Source organism: Pyrgilauda ruficollis, unplaced genomic scaffold, assembly GCF_017590135.1.
Source record: "Pyrgilauda ruficollis isolate IOZ18807 unplaced genomic scaffold, ASM1759013v1 scaffold29, whole genome shotgun sequence".
In the NCBI taxonomy this organism is placed as follows: Eukaryota; Metazoa; Chordata; class Aves; order Passeriformes; family Passeridae; genus Pyrgilauda; species Pyrgilauda ruficollis.
The window spans coordinates 7102656-7116740 of NW_024524266.1; the positions used below are offsets into that span (position 1 = coordinate 7102656).

Consider the following 14085-nt stretch of genomic DNA (forward strand, 5'->3'; position numbering starts at 1 on the left):
TCGGTACTTCACTGTGCTGTTTGGCTACTTTTGTCTTTGCACACATCAGTTACAGAAGAGAGAGGAAAACAAAAATGAAATTTTGGAAGATACATGGTGAAAAATGTTCTACATGTAGATCCTTAGAACAAAGTTTGTTTGGAGGTAACATCACGTTGTTTCAGACTGAGAGGAACCATTCCTTGTACAATGAGGTGTGTAATGGGTACAGTGCACATTTTGAAAAGCCACTGGTTTTGTTCTTCGTCGTTCTGTACTGCCTGTGAAACAGACAGGAGTCTGAAATTGATGCTGAAGTTTTTGGAGCCCATGAGTGGCTCACAGAGTCCACAAATAGACTTTTCTGGCCACGTGGAACTGTCCTCTTTTTTCCCTGATGAAGTGATGGGAACCTGCTGTTATACTTCCTGCTTGTGTGGCAGGATAGCTGACATGGAGCATTCCCCATGGCAGCCATGGAATCCCTGGTAAAAGGGATCCCTTACCTTTCAGATCAGCTACACAGCATGGGTCCTTGTTGTCTCATGACTGGCAGCAGGAGCAGTGACTTCTGGAGGAGGAATTCATAATTCATTGGAGTGTCTTCTGTTCTCAATCCAGGCATAGGCTGCATTTAGAAAAAATCAGTTTTAGGCACTGAGGAGATGGAAGCTAATAATGAAATCTATGACAAAATAGTCGGATAGGGTTTTCTAGAAATGTAGCTTCTCTACAATTGTGAATTGCCATAGAGGAGTTCAGTATGAATTTTTGAGTTGTACTTGAGGTTTTCTCTGGTCCCCCAAAGGATTTAAAGGTCGAGTGAAGCCCTTAGCATTGTTGTCTGTTTGGAGTAAGAATGAGTGGTACTTGGTGAAACTGTGAATAATTCAGAGCATCTGTGGTGGAAAATAGGGACAGGAGAAAAGGAAGATTGGGATTTTGTGGCTTCAGCCAGAGTTTAAGGAGTAGTTAACGCATAAGAAAGAACAACTTTGAGCTGGAGACAATTTCTGATCAACTGGTGCAAGGCAACCTGGCTTTATTCATAGACCTTACTAGGAAAATAGAAAAAACTAACACAAGGTAGAAGAATGGTGAATGCCTTTATTTTCTGAATAGCATTTGCATTTTTCCTGATGATGCATGATGCAGGGAGAAAATTTCAGGAAAGCGTGAAGAATACAGTAGCCTTATTCTACCTTTGACCAGAGCATGGCTGTATTGCAAAATTATTGAGAATGACAGGTGTCAAATGGCAAAAATATTTTTCTAGCATTTTGTTCTTATGATCAAATAAGAAAAGCAGTCTTGGACAACCATTCTACGTTTGGTGATTGGTTAATTACAAGCTTGAAACTCTAAACTCATTTGTGGGATGATACTCATCAAATTTCTGTTAACTGACACACACAGCTTCAAAAATAGAACACATTTAGATGAGGACTAAAACCCTTCTGCTTTCTTACCCATCAAAAGATTTGAAAGCATGTGGGTTGTAGAAGATGAAGTATATCTGAAGTCATTAGGGTTCCCTTCTGTACTGAAATGATTTAGTAATAAGAGACTCAGTATGAATTAAGTTTTTTACTACAGCAGAAGGTGTCTGGGGCAGTTAATTTTCTTCTTTTGAGTTTCTGGCAGGACTGCTTCTCTGGGGGTTTATAGGACTCATCTCTACAAAGACAAGAAGTCTTTCAGTGTCCTTGATCCTGTATCCAGAAACTATTGTCCATCATGTCTTTGTGCCCCTCAGGAGAGTTTCAATAGCAGGGTATGGTGATTGATTTTGATAGTATCCCTACAGATTCTTTAAAACTTTCATTTCTCATTTTTTCAAGTTAAAGTGGTAACGATGGAGGTAAAAGTATTGCAGTAGTCTTCTGGGACAGGAGAGGATGAGCACTGGATTGAGAAAGAAGGGTTTCATTCCTGAGGCAGTGGAAGATTAAATATCATAGAGAGACGGTTACTGAACTCCACTTGTGTCACAATAATGTTTCCTATTTGCAGATAGACATGCCCTGCAGATACTTCAGGTGTGGTGTTCTTACTTTTAAAAACAAATAATACAAAATGTTTTATCTCTGGTGTTCCTCTTGGAACCTCCTTGGGATTATTGTGGCTAGAATTGCCTCTGTGCTGTGGAGCTGTGTGTCCTGAACAAGCAGCTCTGGGAGTGCAATGTGGCTTTTGTTCAGGATTCTTTCTTTTACGATGGGTGGGAGAGGGACCTATGTATTGGCATGTGGGATGCAGAGAGCTGCTTGAAAAGAGAAAATTGGCTTTTATACCAATGGAGAGTTGAAATGAAGTCAGGCTACATGGCAAGACTTGAAACTTGGAAGGTTTTTTCTTCATGTAAATATTAATATATGTAAAGGAAGCAACTGTTACTGTTATTGACTCTGTTACTCCATTCCCAACGCTGAGTTTATTGTGTTACATGGTCAGCCTCGTGTGAGTCACTGTTGCCTCTGCAGACAGTGCTTTCAGGAAAAAAATAATGCCTGTATATGAGGAAGTACGATGAACAAGATGATTCCAGGACATTGAATATCCAAATGGTAAACACGACATTATAAGGTGAATCCCCATAATAAACATTCTGTAATTTCAGCCATCCACCACAGTTGCAGCAGTTCAAGGGCTTGCTATAAAACAACATTAGAATATAATCCTTCCACTATTTTAATCCAACTGAGGAAATCCAAGGTAGATGCTTAAAAAATTACTAATACCTAAAGAGAAAGTATGCATAGAATATTAATATTTCAAAGTATTTATACTTAGGAAAATCATAGGGCTCTATATGGTTCCACATACAGAGATTTTAAACTCTGTATTATGAAGATTTTTGTCAGAAACTCTTTGGATAATTTCAGCTTTGATAGCGTGTGCTGTGCACTAACACATATTAACTAAAAGCAACACTGGGAGAAAATAAGGCAGAGGAAAAAAAAAGCTAAGGGTGTTTTTTTTGTAGTTGTGTTGAGTGAGAGTTTTCAAGGGGAGCTGCTTTGATGGGAACATTTTGGAAGACATGGCCCAACTGTGTACTGAGTGTTGTGCCCCATTACACATTAAATATGATAAATACAATTGGGATATTCCATTTAACTGAGTGCTTTACCTAAGAACTCTCTGAAGAATGCAGTTTTACCATTCATTTTTGCTGCCATATGACCATCTGTGAGGCCATGAAGTAAACAGAGATGAATCTGAATGGAAAAAAATAGCTGCTAATTTTCAGGTGAACCAGTTTACTTTTATTGGCATGGGAGCAACTGTGATGTGAAGCAGGAGATGCTGGGAAAATGGGAATACTTTTGTATCAGTGCCAGTTTATGCTGTTTTAAAATTACAGTCTGAGAGCTTAATTTCCACTAGTTCAGAGAAGAACTACATTTATAACAGAATTTACAGTCTTGGGCTATAGAGGTGGCACAGTTAAAAAGTCTGTCAATATTTTTGTAGCAAAGACCTATTGAGAGGAATTTCCAATTGTTGGTTTAAAAAAAAAAAAACAAACAAAACAACAACCAGCAGTTTGGGGCACTATTGCATACTTATTGTCTGTAGATACTATTTTTTAAATTGAATTTTTTAACCTATTTAGACCATTTTTTCCCCCCCACATTTGAAAGAAGAAATGGTGTTGCTTTCTGTGTTCATTATTAACACTATCTGTACTGCTCTGGACATTAGGCATTAATAGTACGCTTTAAAAATTCAAACTGTTCTAGTTTTGATCTTTAAAAAGTGGGTAATGCTACAGATTTGCACTTCTTCTTAAGGCATGGTTTATGCTGAGTATGTTCTGCATATGACATAAAGAGCATATTACTGATACAGTGCAGGAGACTTTACATATGATCTCATGTTTCAGGTCATTACTCAAGCACAGGACAGAAAAAAGGCTGACCTGGGATGTTTGCTGTGGCAGAGCTATTGCATTATCAATCAGAATGTCCCTCCACAGGACACACTGATTCCTTACACACCCCTTCAGTAATCACCACTTTGGTGATTTAATGAACTGATTGTTTAATGTCAAGCAATTCGGAGGGATCAGGTTTTATATTTCTGCAGCAGGAATGGCAAAAGCAGGTTGAGGGGATATTTTAGCTAATCTGCCTTGTTTTCAGACCTCTGCTGGCATGGTGCTGGCCTAGCTCTCACAGTGAAGTTTGACAGCCAAGAGCTGTGCTCCTAAAGGCTCTCCAGCAGCCAGGCTCTCCCATTGCCGTGATTCTGCAGGGAGGGTGGTGGACAGCAGGCAGTAAGCAACAGCAGTGCCAGCGCTGCCTCTGCAGCCAGGCTTGCTGAAGTAGAAGGTGCATTTTCTTTGAATTTTTGGTCTTTGTAAGTGCCATAAATCTAGGCACTCTTGGTGTGCTCCACCTTTGCCTGTGCAGGAAGGAAATGGCAAATGGTGATCAGTGAGCTGAAGGATTTATCCAGGATCACCAGCATGGAGGTAGGATTTGGACAGGGATCTCCCAGGGCCTGATGATCTTCCTCTCCACTAAGGCATCCTCTTGACTTAAAGATTACCAAGATGTAATCTTTGTTCTTCCCCCAAGTGAAATGCCTGACTTGCTTATCATTTCTGGCATTTATTGCCTCTTTGCCATCTTTTGCCCTTCATAGTGGCCACTGAAGAGAATTCTTGCAGACAAGCAGAATTATATTCAACAAGTGAAGGGAGGTGTAGAAAAAAATGCAGTTCACTTCCTCCTTTTTTCAGACTGTACAGGCAGCTAGGAATCCTAGTCACCTCTGAGAGTAAAGACCTTGCTTTATTGTTATGACTTGAGTGTTTATTATTGAATTCTACCATAGCTATAGGAAAAATTATGTCTTTTTTCCTTGTGGAGCCACTGTGAATTTGCACACATCTAATGTAGGTGCGTACAGTATCTCAAGTGCTAATTTGTATCCCACTGATTGTAAGAAAGTCTGGAGGAGTAGATCAGATGTAGACATATTTATAGTTAAGTAGGACAGTTATTACCTGTCATATATGATATGGTTCTGACACCATTAATGTTTTAAGGGCTCAAAGAAAGCTTTCAATGGAATTAGATTTACCTTAAAATCCACTAATGCTATAATCCATACAAAGATGAACCCTTAATTTGTATGTAGAGAGTTACAATACTGATCATCACCACTGGCCTATGCTCCTACAAATTATCTGATAGTCTGATGTACTTTACTTGGGAATTTAAATGTCACTGTATCCATTTAACAGATGGTGAAACTATAGCACAGGGTTTGTGAAACACATCTAATTAAAAGGAAAACTGTTAAATGGATGAGTATCCATTTATACAGTCTTGCTAAAAAAGGTTACATTCTAGTGTATTTAGTTAACTGCAGTGGTTAGGATTCCAAATACTCTAAAGTGTTATTTGAAGCCTGTACATGTAGTTAAACTGACATTCTCACATTGTAGAATGGCTCCTGTCTAAAAGAAGGGATCCTGTCTTTGTCTCTCAAGCATATGGAGAAAAAGAAATGTTTATGCTCAGCTTAACAAGAAACTGCATGAGAGAGTGTTGTTGAAAGTATTTTGGATTTGTTCCTTGTATGACTGTTTTCTAATAAATTCCTTGGATCAGAAATGGATTAGTTGTATTTATCTGGGGTAGTGTAGCATATCTGACATTTATGTGTTTGGTTAGCCTTGAAGAAGTAATTTTTAAAAGAATTCTAGCATTTTCAATATTAGATTTATGCCATGCCTTATGGCAAATACCAGTGTTTGAATATGGTAACAGAAATGTTTTTCTACTCCTTGAAGACAGGGTACTTAATGTAGTTGATAAACCAAATGATACCTAGCATTCCATTGTAATGCTCTACTTTACATGTAAATTGTATTTTGAAGCACCATATTTTTTCTCAATTGTGATTAATCCTTGAAATGAAGGGGGAGGGTTGAGCAGCTAGTTTGTTTTTAATGATACATTCCTCCTTTGGGAAAGATTAACTATGCACAACTTCATTGAATTTAGCAATTTACAATCAGTTGTTGAGTTGTCCATGGAGACCAATTCTGTTCCTTCAGGAGAGTTTGTCAGGTTACATTGTGCTCTGTTTCTCTAAAGAAAACAAGTTCTTTTGTCTCTATCTGTGGCAAGAGGTAGTAAATTCCTTGCTATGATTTGAACTTTAATAAATCTAGCACATAAAACTAGGCTGTAGTATATTTGATGGGCGGAGAAAAGACTGAAAAGAGGAAGACAACTTATTCAAAACATGCTCTTATTTTGTGTAGTTTTGGTTTTCATGTCAAAATTTCAGCTTGTGTTCAGTGTTGGATGCTCATTCCTATTTGCTTGTCTGTCACATGCCCTTAGGAGGCCTGTAGTTTTTTTGGTTGCTCTGCCTCTTCTTCCTGCTCTTTCCCCTTCTCAGATTGTACACAGATATTAATGGCTTGACTAGTTTTGCTAAAAGATTTGTTTGTTGTATTCTGAACCTCTTAGTCCTACAGGACAAAGTGGGAATGTGCAGTAATATCTAGCTTAATCCCTGCAAGTGAGGGGAAAAGCATGTGTGCAAAGGTTGAGTATTCCTGTGGGAAACTGTGGTGGATCCTTGCTAGCTGAATCTTTTTTTTGTGTGGAGTCAGTACCTCACAAAATATTTCAGATTACTGGGAAAACAGTAATATTTCAGATTACTGACACCTGGAAGTGCTGCTGGGCCCTTCTTTGGGAGTGGGAATACTAGCAGAGAGTGCTGGAGCAGTGGGATATAACAGTGTGTGGGCTCAGAGATGCTGCAGCCTTTTAAAGGTTATTTGGTGGGAGGGCTTAATGGATAATGATCAAGTGCAACAAGATTCACATATTCAGCCAATTTAGCGTGTTATGCATCAGTGTCATTTCCTTCCTTCATTCCAGCACAAGAAGAAAAAAATTGGTTTCCTTACAGAGGGAAGGTTGATGCTCCTTCTTGTGCCAGGTGTTGCACTGTGTGTGTGATCTGCAGTGATGTAGTGGGTGGTTTGATTTGATTTTGTTTTATTTTTCCCTAAAACTGTGCTGAGAACTGGCATTTGAACCAGGAATGATGATGAATGAAAATGCTTCCTGTTCCGTTTATTAAAAACTACTGAAAATTAGCACTGTGTGTGTGGGAATGATGGAGAACGACAAATTCACTAACCAAAGGGTTGAACTCAAACTGTTAGAAATGACAGCGTATCTTTCTACTGACTGAAAGAATAGCATAAATGTAAATAGATCTGCTAACCTCTGCTCCCTTGCCTGGGTTTTGACTCTGTATTTCACAACTGTAAAAGTACTCAGATGTCAAGTGAATCATATGAAGTACAAGAGAGAAATAACTTCTTTTTTTTTTTTTCCCTGTCTTTTCCCCTCCACATTTTCCAAAATTGCAGCCACAGGAATAAGTCTTCAGGCTGGCCTCACCCTTCAGGGACCTGGAGCTTGAACCAGGGGACACCTTATGGATGGGAGATGACGGCAAACAGAGATGGAAGAGACTACTTCATCAGGTAAGAGGGCAGCATGAGCTGTGCAGTGTGGGGCACAGCACTGCAGCCCTGCTCTTGACTGTATCCCCTTGGAATCCTAATTCCTGCTTCAGCCCGACACAGTTAATGTTCACTGCTTTGATTTATGGCACAGGAATCACTCAGGCTGTGCTTTCTGCTCTTTGTTTTGGTACTTGGTTGCTTCATTTGCTCAAGAGAATGTTGATAATATAAGGACCTGTAATTCTTTGAGAATTACAAGTAAGGTCATTAACAAAAGATGAATAAAAAATAAAAATGACATGTTTAAAGAATGAGACAGAAGGTCAGTTCTGACTGAGACTTCCAACTCTCCTCCACGTTGATGCCTTAGGATTTAGCTTTTATATTTTTCAGATCCTGCACTGCTTTAGTGAATAGCTCTAAAACTCCACAGCCTGTCAGCTACTGTTCACCTGTTTTATCCAGACAAAGCAATTCCTCTCTAGGCCTGAAACTCAAGGACGCCTTATTGTCTCGGGTCCAGAGAGATGTAAACAACAGTGAAGAGGGGTGGCAAACTTGGAGTAAATGACTTCATTACCTGAAACTGTAATTGGAGGATTAACCCCTTATATGGAAACAGACCAAACTTTTAACTTATGACCATTGTCCATCTCAGGTAAAGCCCCCCGGAGGCTTTTGACTGCCCAAGGTGCACCTGTTGAAGGCCTTTAATGAAGACCACTTTTATACTCCTAATTTTGTCTAGCCTCTGTTTTAGGTAGCCACTCCAAGGCATCAATATGAGGTCTTTTGGTTTGTCTAATATATTCATTATACTGGTAATAAGAAAGTGTGTGTTTGGATCCTGTATAGTAAATATACTAATTCTTAGCTTTCCCATAGTTTTTAGCGCTGGTTAAAAAAATAAGTATCAGTGTGTATGATATAATTGTTAACATAATTGGCTTTTCTTTTCCCATTGTAAGCTGTGCATAATTTTTTTTTTTTAATCACTGAGTTGCCTTGGATAAAACACATTTTGCTGTTCTAGCAAATGTACTCTTAGGTGACTTTAGAACTTCTTCACTAAAAAGGGGTGATACTAGGGTTAGCAGAACCATTGGCTGCTTGGTATTATTTTCTTTAGCTTACATTTAATTTTTAAGGTTAGCATTTTGATTCTGTTCTTGTGAAGTTCTGGATTTTTAAATTGTTATTTTTAATAACAATTTAATAACAATTTAATATTTTTAATTTTTGTCTTTTATCAACCTATTTAGAAACTTGCAGATACTTGAAAAAGTCGTGGACGAGAATTAGAATTCTTTTAACACAGAGGAGAAGGATCAAACATATTTTTAATTGACTGTTAAAAGTCTTTAATTCTCTCAAGATCCTTCAACTGCAAAAAATAATTGTAAAGCATAAGGCTGAAGATCCCTGTAACTGTGCTTCGCTTCCCTAGCCCTTCTGCCCACAGGGTATGCCTTGGCTTCCTAGGAGGCATTTGCTTTCGGAGCCAAAGCAAGATTTGTAGCAGCCTGGTGACCTGAAGGCTTTCAAGATTTAGAGCAATTTCAGACCTGTCCAAATTGGAACAAATTTTCTGGGTTAATGAGGGCTCAGAAGCTGACTTTGAAATGTTGTTTTCTTGCTTCAACAAGTATTTGTCATGCTTTGGATGTCTGAAAGATGGGCAGCATGAAGCTGAATGCCAGGCACAATATAACTGTATTAGCACAGGTTTTCTTCCTAAGTTAATTAGGCTTTGCAAGAAGTATAGGTGAGCCTCCAAAGTACTGTGCAGATGTGAGACTGTTGTTTCTGTTACTCAAGCTGCTGAAGATACCTGCACATCTCATTCTTACTTTCTGCAGACTGTTGGCATGCTTTTGTCTGTGTAATGAGATTCATTTGAAGCATTAATATCCTGATTATGAGGAGACGTGCTACATTTGATTGCTCCTCTTTTCTCACTGGTCACATAATGGGATGCTGCACTTGTTGTGCAGCTGTCAACAGCTTTAGCTTACAAAAAGCAATGCCTTAGTACTCATTAATTTTGTAATTTGGGAATGTTTACTAATCTTCTGTAGCAAATGATTATTTTGTTTATTTTTTTTAATGGCTTTTAGTACCTTAAATTGCCACATCCCTCTCTTAAATTGAGAAAACTGCATCTAGGAAAAAAATCCGTAACAGGGACTGCCTTAAGTAATATAAGGCCTGTGGTTGTTTTGTAGTTGGGGTCATTGTTTCAGGTTTTTTTCTCACGCTCTTACAAGGTGCTTGTTTTTCATTCTCTTTTGGACTCTGGTCTTCCTTCCATTTTCCTCTGCGTGTGGACAGCAGACTACGTGGAGAAAAATAGTCTGCTCTGAGAGGTAAAGGGCATGAGGCCGCTGTAGAAACTGATCTGTGGAAGCCTTTGATGTTTTGTGCCAGACTTTCCAACCCACCAGAATCTCTGAGCAGTTTCAGGTGCAAGGTGAACACTGCTACATACCTACCTGCACATTGCATGGTTTACAGTACATATTCCTACAGTACATATTCATACAGCATTAAATGTTTTACAGCAACAGCATTGTCTGTAGCATGTGCACAGATGTGCTTCCAGAGTAGTAATGCATCGTACATGAAATGATGTAAGGAATGCATTAAAAGCCAGTACTTTTGGAAGCAGAATGAGATCAGGAAACCATCTGGAGCCATGTACTGCTGCAGCGAGGCACCAGCCATCCACCACTACTAGGGAACATTAGCCCAGGTGGCTACTACAATGTGACTGGGTAGTTCCATTAGATATATCTTGGTTTTAGAAGAATGACTAAAGACTAAGTAGAGCCAGTGACTTGCCAGTGATTCCTCTGTGGAGGTGTACATAGTATTTGTCCTTACAGCGACTGTTATTTGGCAGAGAACCTCTCTCTGGCTTTCAAAACAACTATTTTTTGCAAATACTACATGAGACTATATAAATTAAAACAGAATTTAATTTTCTTTCCTTCATTTTCACACCTAGATTTTGGGAACGATATAGTGAGATGATTGTTGACTGTTATGCCAATAAAGACAGAGAGATCAGCGAGATAGCATTTTTATCGTCTCTAAGGCTTTTTATAACCATGCAGATTAACAAATTGCATCACACTGAAGGAGAAAAAGCAATTCAAATACTTTGCTTGGTTTTGATCAAAGATCTATAAACCAGGTATCATCACAACAAAATGTATGTGTGAGTTCTGTAAAAGGAAGTAACATCATTCATAGCGACATTAACTGCTTTTTAATTAAATAATTTACTTTGTGCCATATGTACATATCCATTCAACTGTAAGCAGACATATTGTAATTTTGAAATTGTGGGAGGAATAGAGAATCCAGGAGAATCTTCTGGTGAAATGAAATGTAATTATATAGTGTTGGTGCAAATGCTTTAAAGCATGAATGGGAAGAGATGTTTATTCTTTCTGCTGAGGCAAATTTGATTTCTTTCAAATCTCTGAAAACCCTTATGACATGAGCTAATCAGGGGCAGCTTCCATCACCAGGCAGTGCTTTTGTAAAAGTGTGAGAAGAATCTTTTATCAAAATATTTTCAGATATTGCTATCAATTCATTATCTCTTCTGTACAGATGGCACAACCAGGGTCATTTTGCAAACCTCAAAAATATTTTTTCTTAAGTTTAGGCCATAGTACATAAAAGTTTCAGAACTTCACCCATTCCCTTTTAACTTGCCCCTTCTACTTGAAATAGTGTTTGATATAAGTAATGCATTTCAGTATGGGAGGATGGCAATCATCTAGTATTCTCCCAGCATATTTCTGTACTCCACAGCAGAATTAAACTGTTAATATGAAATAATTTGAATATGGTATATTTAACCACTTTAAAGTCCTAAGGGTTGTATTTGCATCTATTATATATGCAGTGTAGTATATGATTATGAGAAATTCTGTAATGTTAATGTGAATAAAAGCATGACACTTATTAAAAATGGTTTTGTGTGAATATAGTATTCCAGAGAGCAGAAGGAGCAGAAGGTTTTGGCTGATTTTGTATACAAAAGGTTAAGACTCATGGCAAGTTTAGGTCCTTATTTTTGCCACTGCTGTGATCTTACTGATTTTTGGACCTGTATATCTTTGTCCTTTCCCTTTTGCTGCTTGTCAGATCTAGAGGGAAGTTGATAGAGGGAAGTAAACAGGCAAAAGCTAATAAAAAGTCAATCTTATGGAGAAAGCAATAAATTTTATGTCAGTTTTGCTCTAAGCCAGTCCTTTCCATGGTCTGATGAAGCTGTAGAATGGTTTAGCAAGGAAGAATCCTCTGAAGGTCAGCCTGTCCAGCCTCCTGCTCGGACCATGGATATTACCAGGTGATGAGCATTGCTGCCACATGAAATATCTGAATGGTTTGAGAACAGGGTTGCAACAGAGTTGTATTGTCTTAAGCTGCTCTGCACCTGCACTTTAAGGTGCAAGTTGAAGCAACATTCACCACCTTCAGAAGTCATACATTTTTGATTCCTATTGCTGTTTAATTCCCAAGGAATGAGATACTTTGGTATTTGATGGATCTGGTTTCTGTCATTCAAATAAAGACCGGAGAATGTGAAATAAACTTAGCTGAAAGGAAGTGTAGCCCTTCTCATGTGAACTTAAAGTAACACAGGTTCCACTAAGGTGTAGTTAGTTACTAGATTCTCAAGATAGAGGGGTCTATTAGGTCAGTTTATTGCCATATCCTTGTTTGCAAGAGGTGCTATTGGTTGTGTTTATTTTGCTTTATTATTTTTATTGATTGCTATTGCTTGGGAGAGGATGATGGGGTCTGTCTGTGTTTCCACTTTGGTTTGCTCCCTATTTGACTCCAAGGATCCTGACTATCTGCACTTTGTGCATATTAGCTTGCTTCTGTACTCCAGTCTGGAAAAAACTGAGCAAGCTGGGATCCCAGACAAGAAATTAAAGGAAGCACACCCAGAGGTCAAAGCCTGCAGCATTATTACTGCTTGGTTTGAATCCATGGGTCAGTCTCCCGAGTGCACAGCAGAACTGGGAGAGTACTACCTGTCAAAAGTCTTTCTGAATTTTATTTATGTTAATATGGCGTGGTTGCTAGGGCAGTTGAAATGACTAAGTGACCCACCTAGCAGATGAGGGAAACTCTGAGGATGTGGGCTACTTGGACTTCAGCAGAGTCTTTGATATTGTCTCCCATGGCATTCTCATAGAAAAGCTGGCAGCCCACATCTTGGACAGGTGCTCTCTTGACTGGACTAAAAACTGGCTGTATGGCTGAGCCCAGAGAATAGAAGTGAATGGTATCACATCCAGCTGGGGGCCAGTCACTGCGGGGGTTCCTCAGAGCTCAGTACTGGACCAGTCCTTTTATACCTTGATTGATGATCGGGATGAGGGGACCAAGGGCACCCTCAGTATGTTCACAGACAACACTAAGTGGGATGGGAGTGTTGATCTCCTGGAGGGCTGGAAGACTCTGCAGAGAGATCTGGACAGGCTGGATCAATGGGTGAGGCCCTACACGTGGTGTGAGGTTCTTTTGAGTAATACACTCAGTGCAGGTAGCTCGGTGTGCAGCTGCAATGGGAGCTACAGGTTGAGCTCTGTGGGGTGGGAGCTGGCACTACAGGCTGGGAACTGCCAACTTTTTGGATAACAAAGGGCACGGGGCCCTATGGCCCAGCCAGGTGACCTGACACTCAGAGACACAGCAGGAGCCAAGGATCCCAGACTTCCCTGTGTTAAAACTGTAAGGATATAAAAGCCCAGGCTTCCTTTTTTCAGAGTCCCTCCTCAGAGGCATTCAGCTCAAGCTGTTATTTTGTTTTTACACCGTGATTAAATTATTCTAACCATCAAGACCTGTAAGATTCTGCTGTGGGAAACTTGGGGTCGTGCTGGTAAGGAAACCTGGTCTGATGATGAGTGTGGTGTGTGTAGCTGTCAAGGGGCCTTGGTGCCAGCTTAGGTGGTGTGAATGTGATAGAGTGACTCCTGGATGGTCAGACAGGAACAATTGAACAAGTCCAATTTGCTGGCTCCTACACTTCAGTCACAACACTCCCTGCAGCACTCAAGCTTAGGGAGAGTGGTTGGAAAGCAGGCCAGTGGAAAAGGACCTGAGGGTGTTGGTTGACAGCAGGCTGAACATGAGATGGTGTGTCCCCAGATGGCTGAGCCGGCCAACAGCATCCTGGATTGCATCAAAAATAGTGGGACCAACAGGGCTGGGGAAGTAATTGTTCCCCTTTACTGGCCACTGGTGAGGCCACACCTCAAATCCTGTGGTCAGTTCTGGGCTCCTCACTTCAAGAAAGACATTGAGGTGCTGGAGCATGTGCAGAGAAGGACAACAGAGCTGGTGAAGGGTCTAGAGAACTGAATCACATGAGCAGCTGCTGAGGGAGCTGGGGTGTTTAGCCTGGAGAAAAGGAGGCTGTGGGGAGACTTACTGCCCTTCTCAACTGCCTGAAAAAAAGTTACAGCAAGATCAGGGTCAGCCTCTTCTCCTGAGCAACTGACAGAAAGAGAGGACATAGCCTCAAGCTGAACTAGGGGAGGTTCAGCTGCACTAGG

General features: G+C 39.9%; 1 protein-coding gene across 1 annotated transcript in view; it reads left to right on the plus strand.

The window, feature by feature from the left end:
• FRMPD4 (FERM and PDZ domain containing 4) overlaps positions 1-14085 on the plus strand; it is a 290296-nt gene that overhangs the window by 174078 nt on the left and 102133 nt on the right. Inside the window, exon 2 of the mRNA XM_041472374.1 lies at positions 7397-7513. Within this exon, the coding sequence (XP_041328308.1) occupies positions 7397-7513 (117 nt within the window). The remainder of the gene's footprint in view (positions 1-7396; positions 7514-14085) is intronic.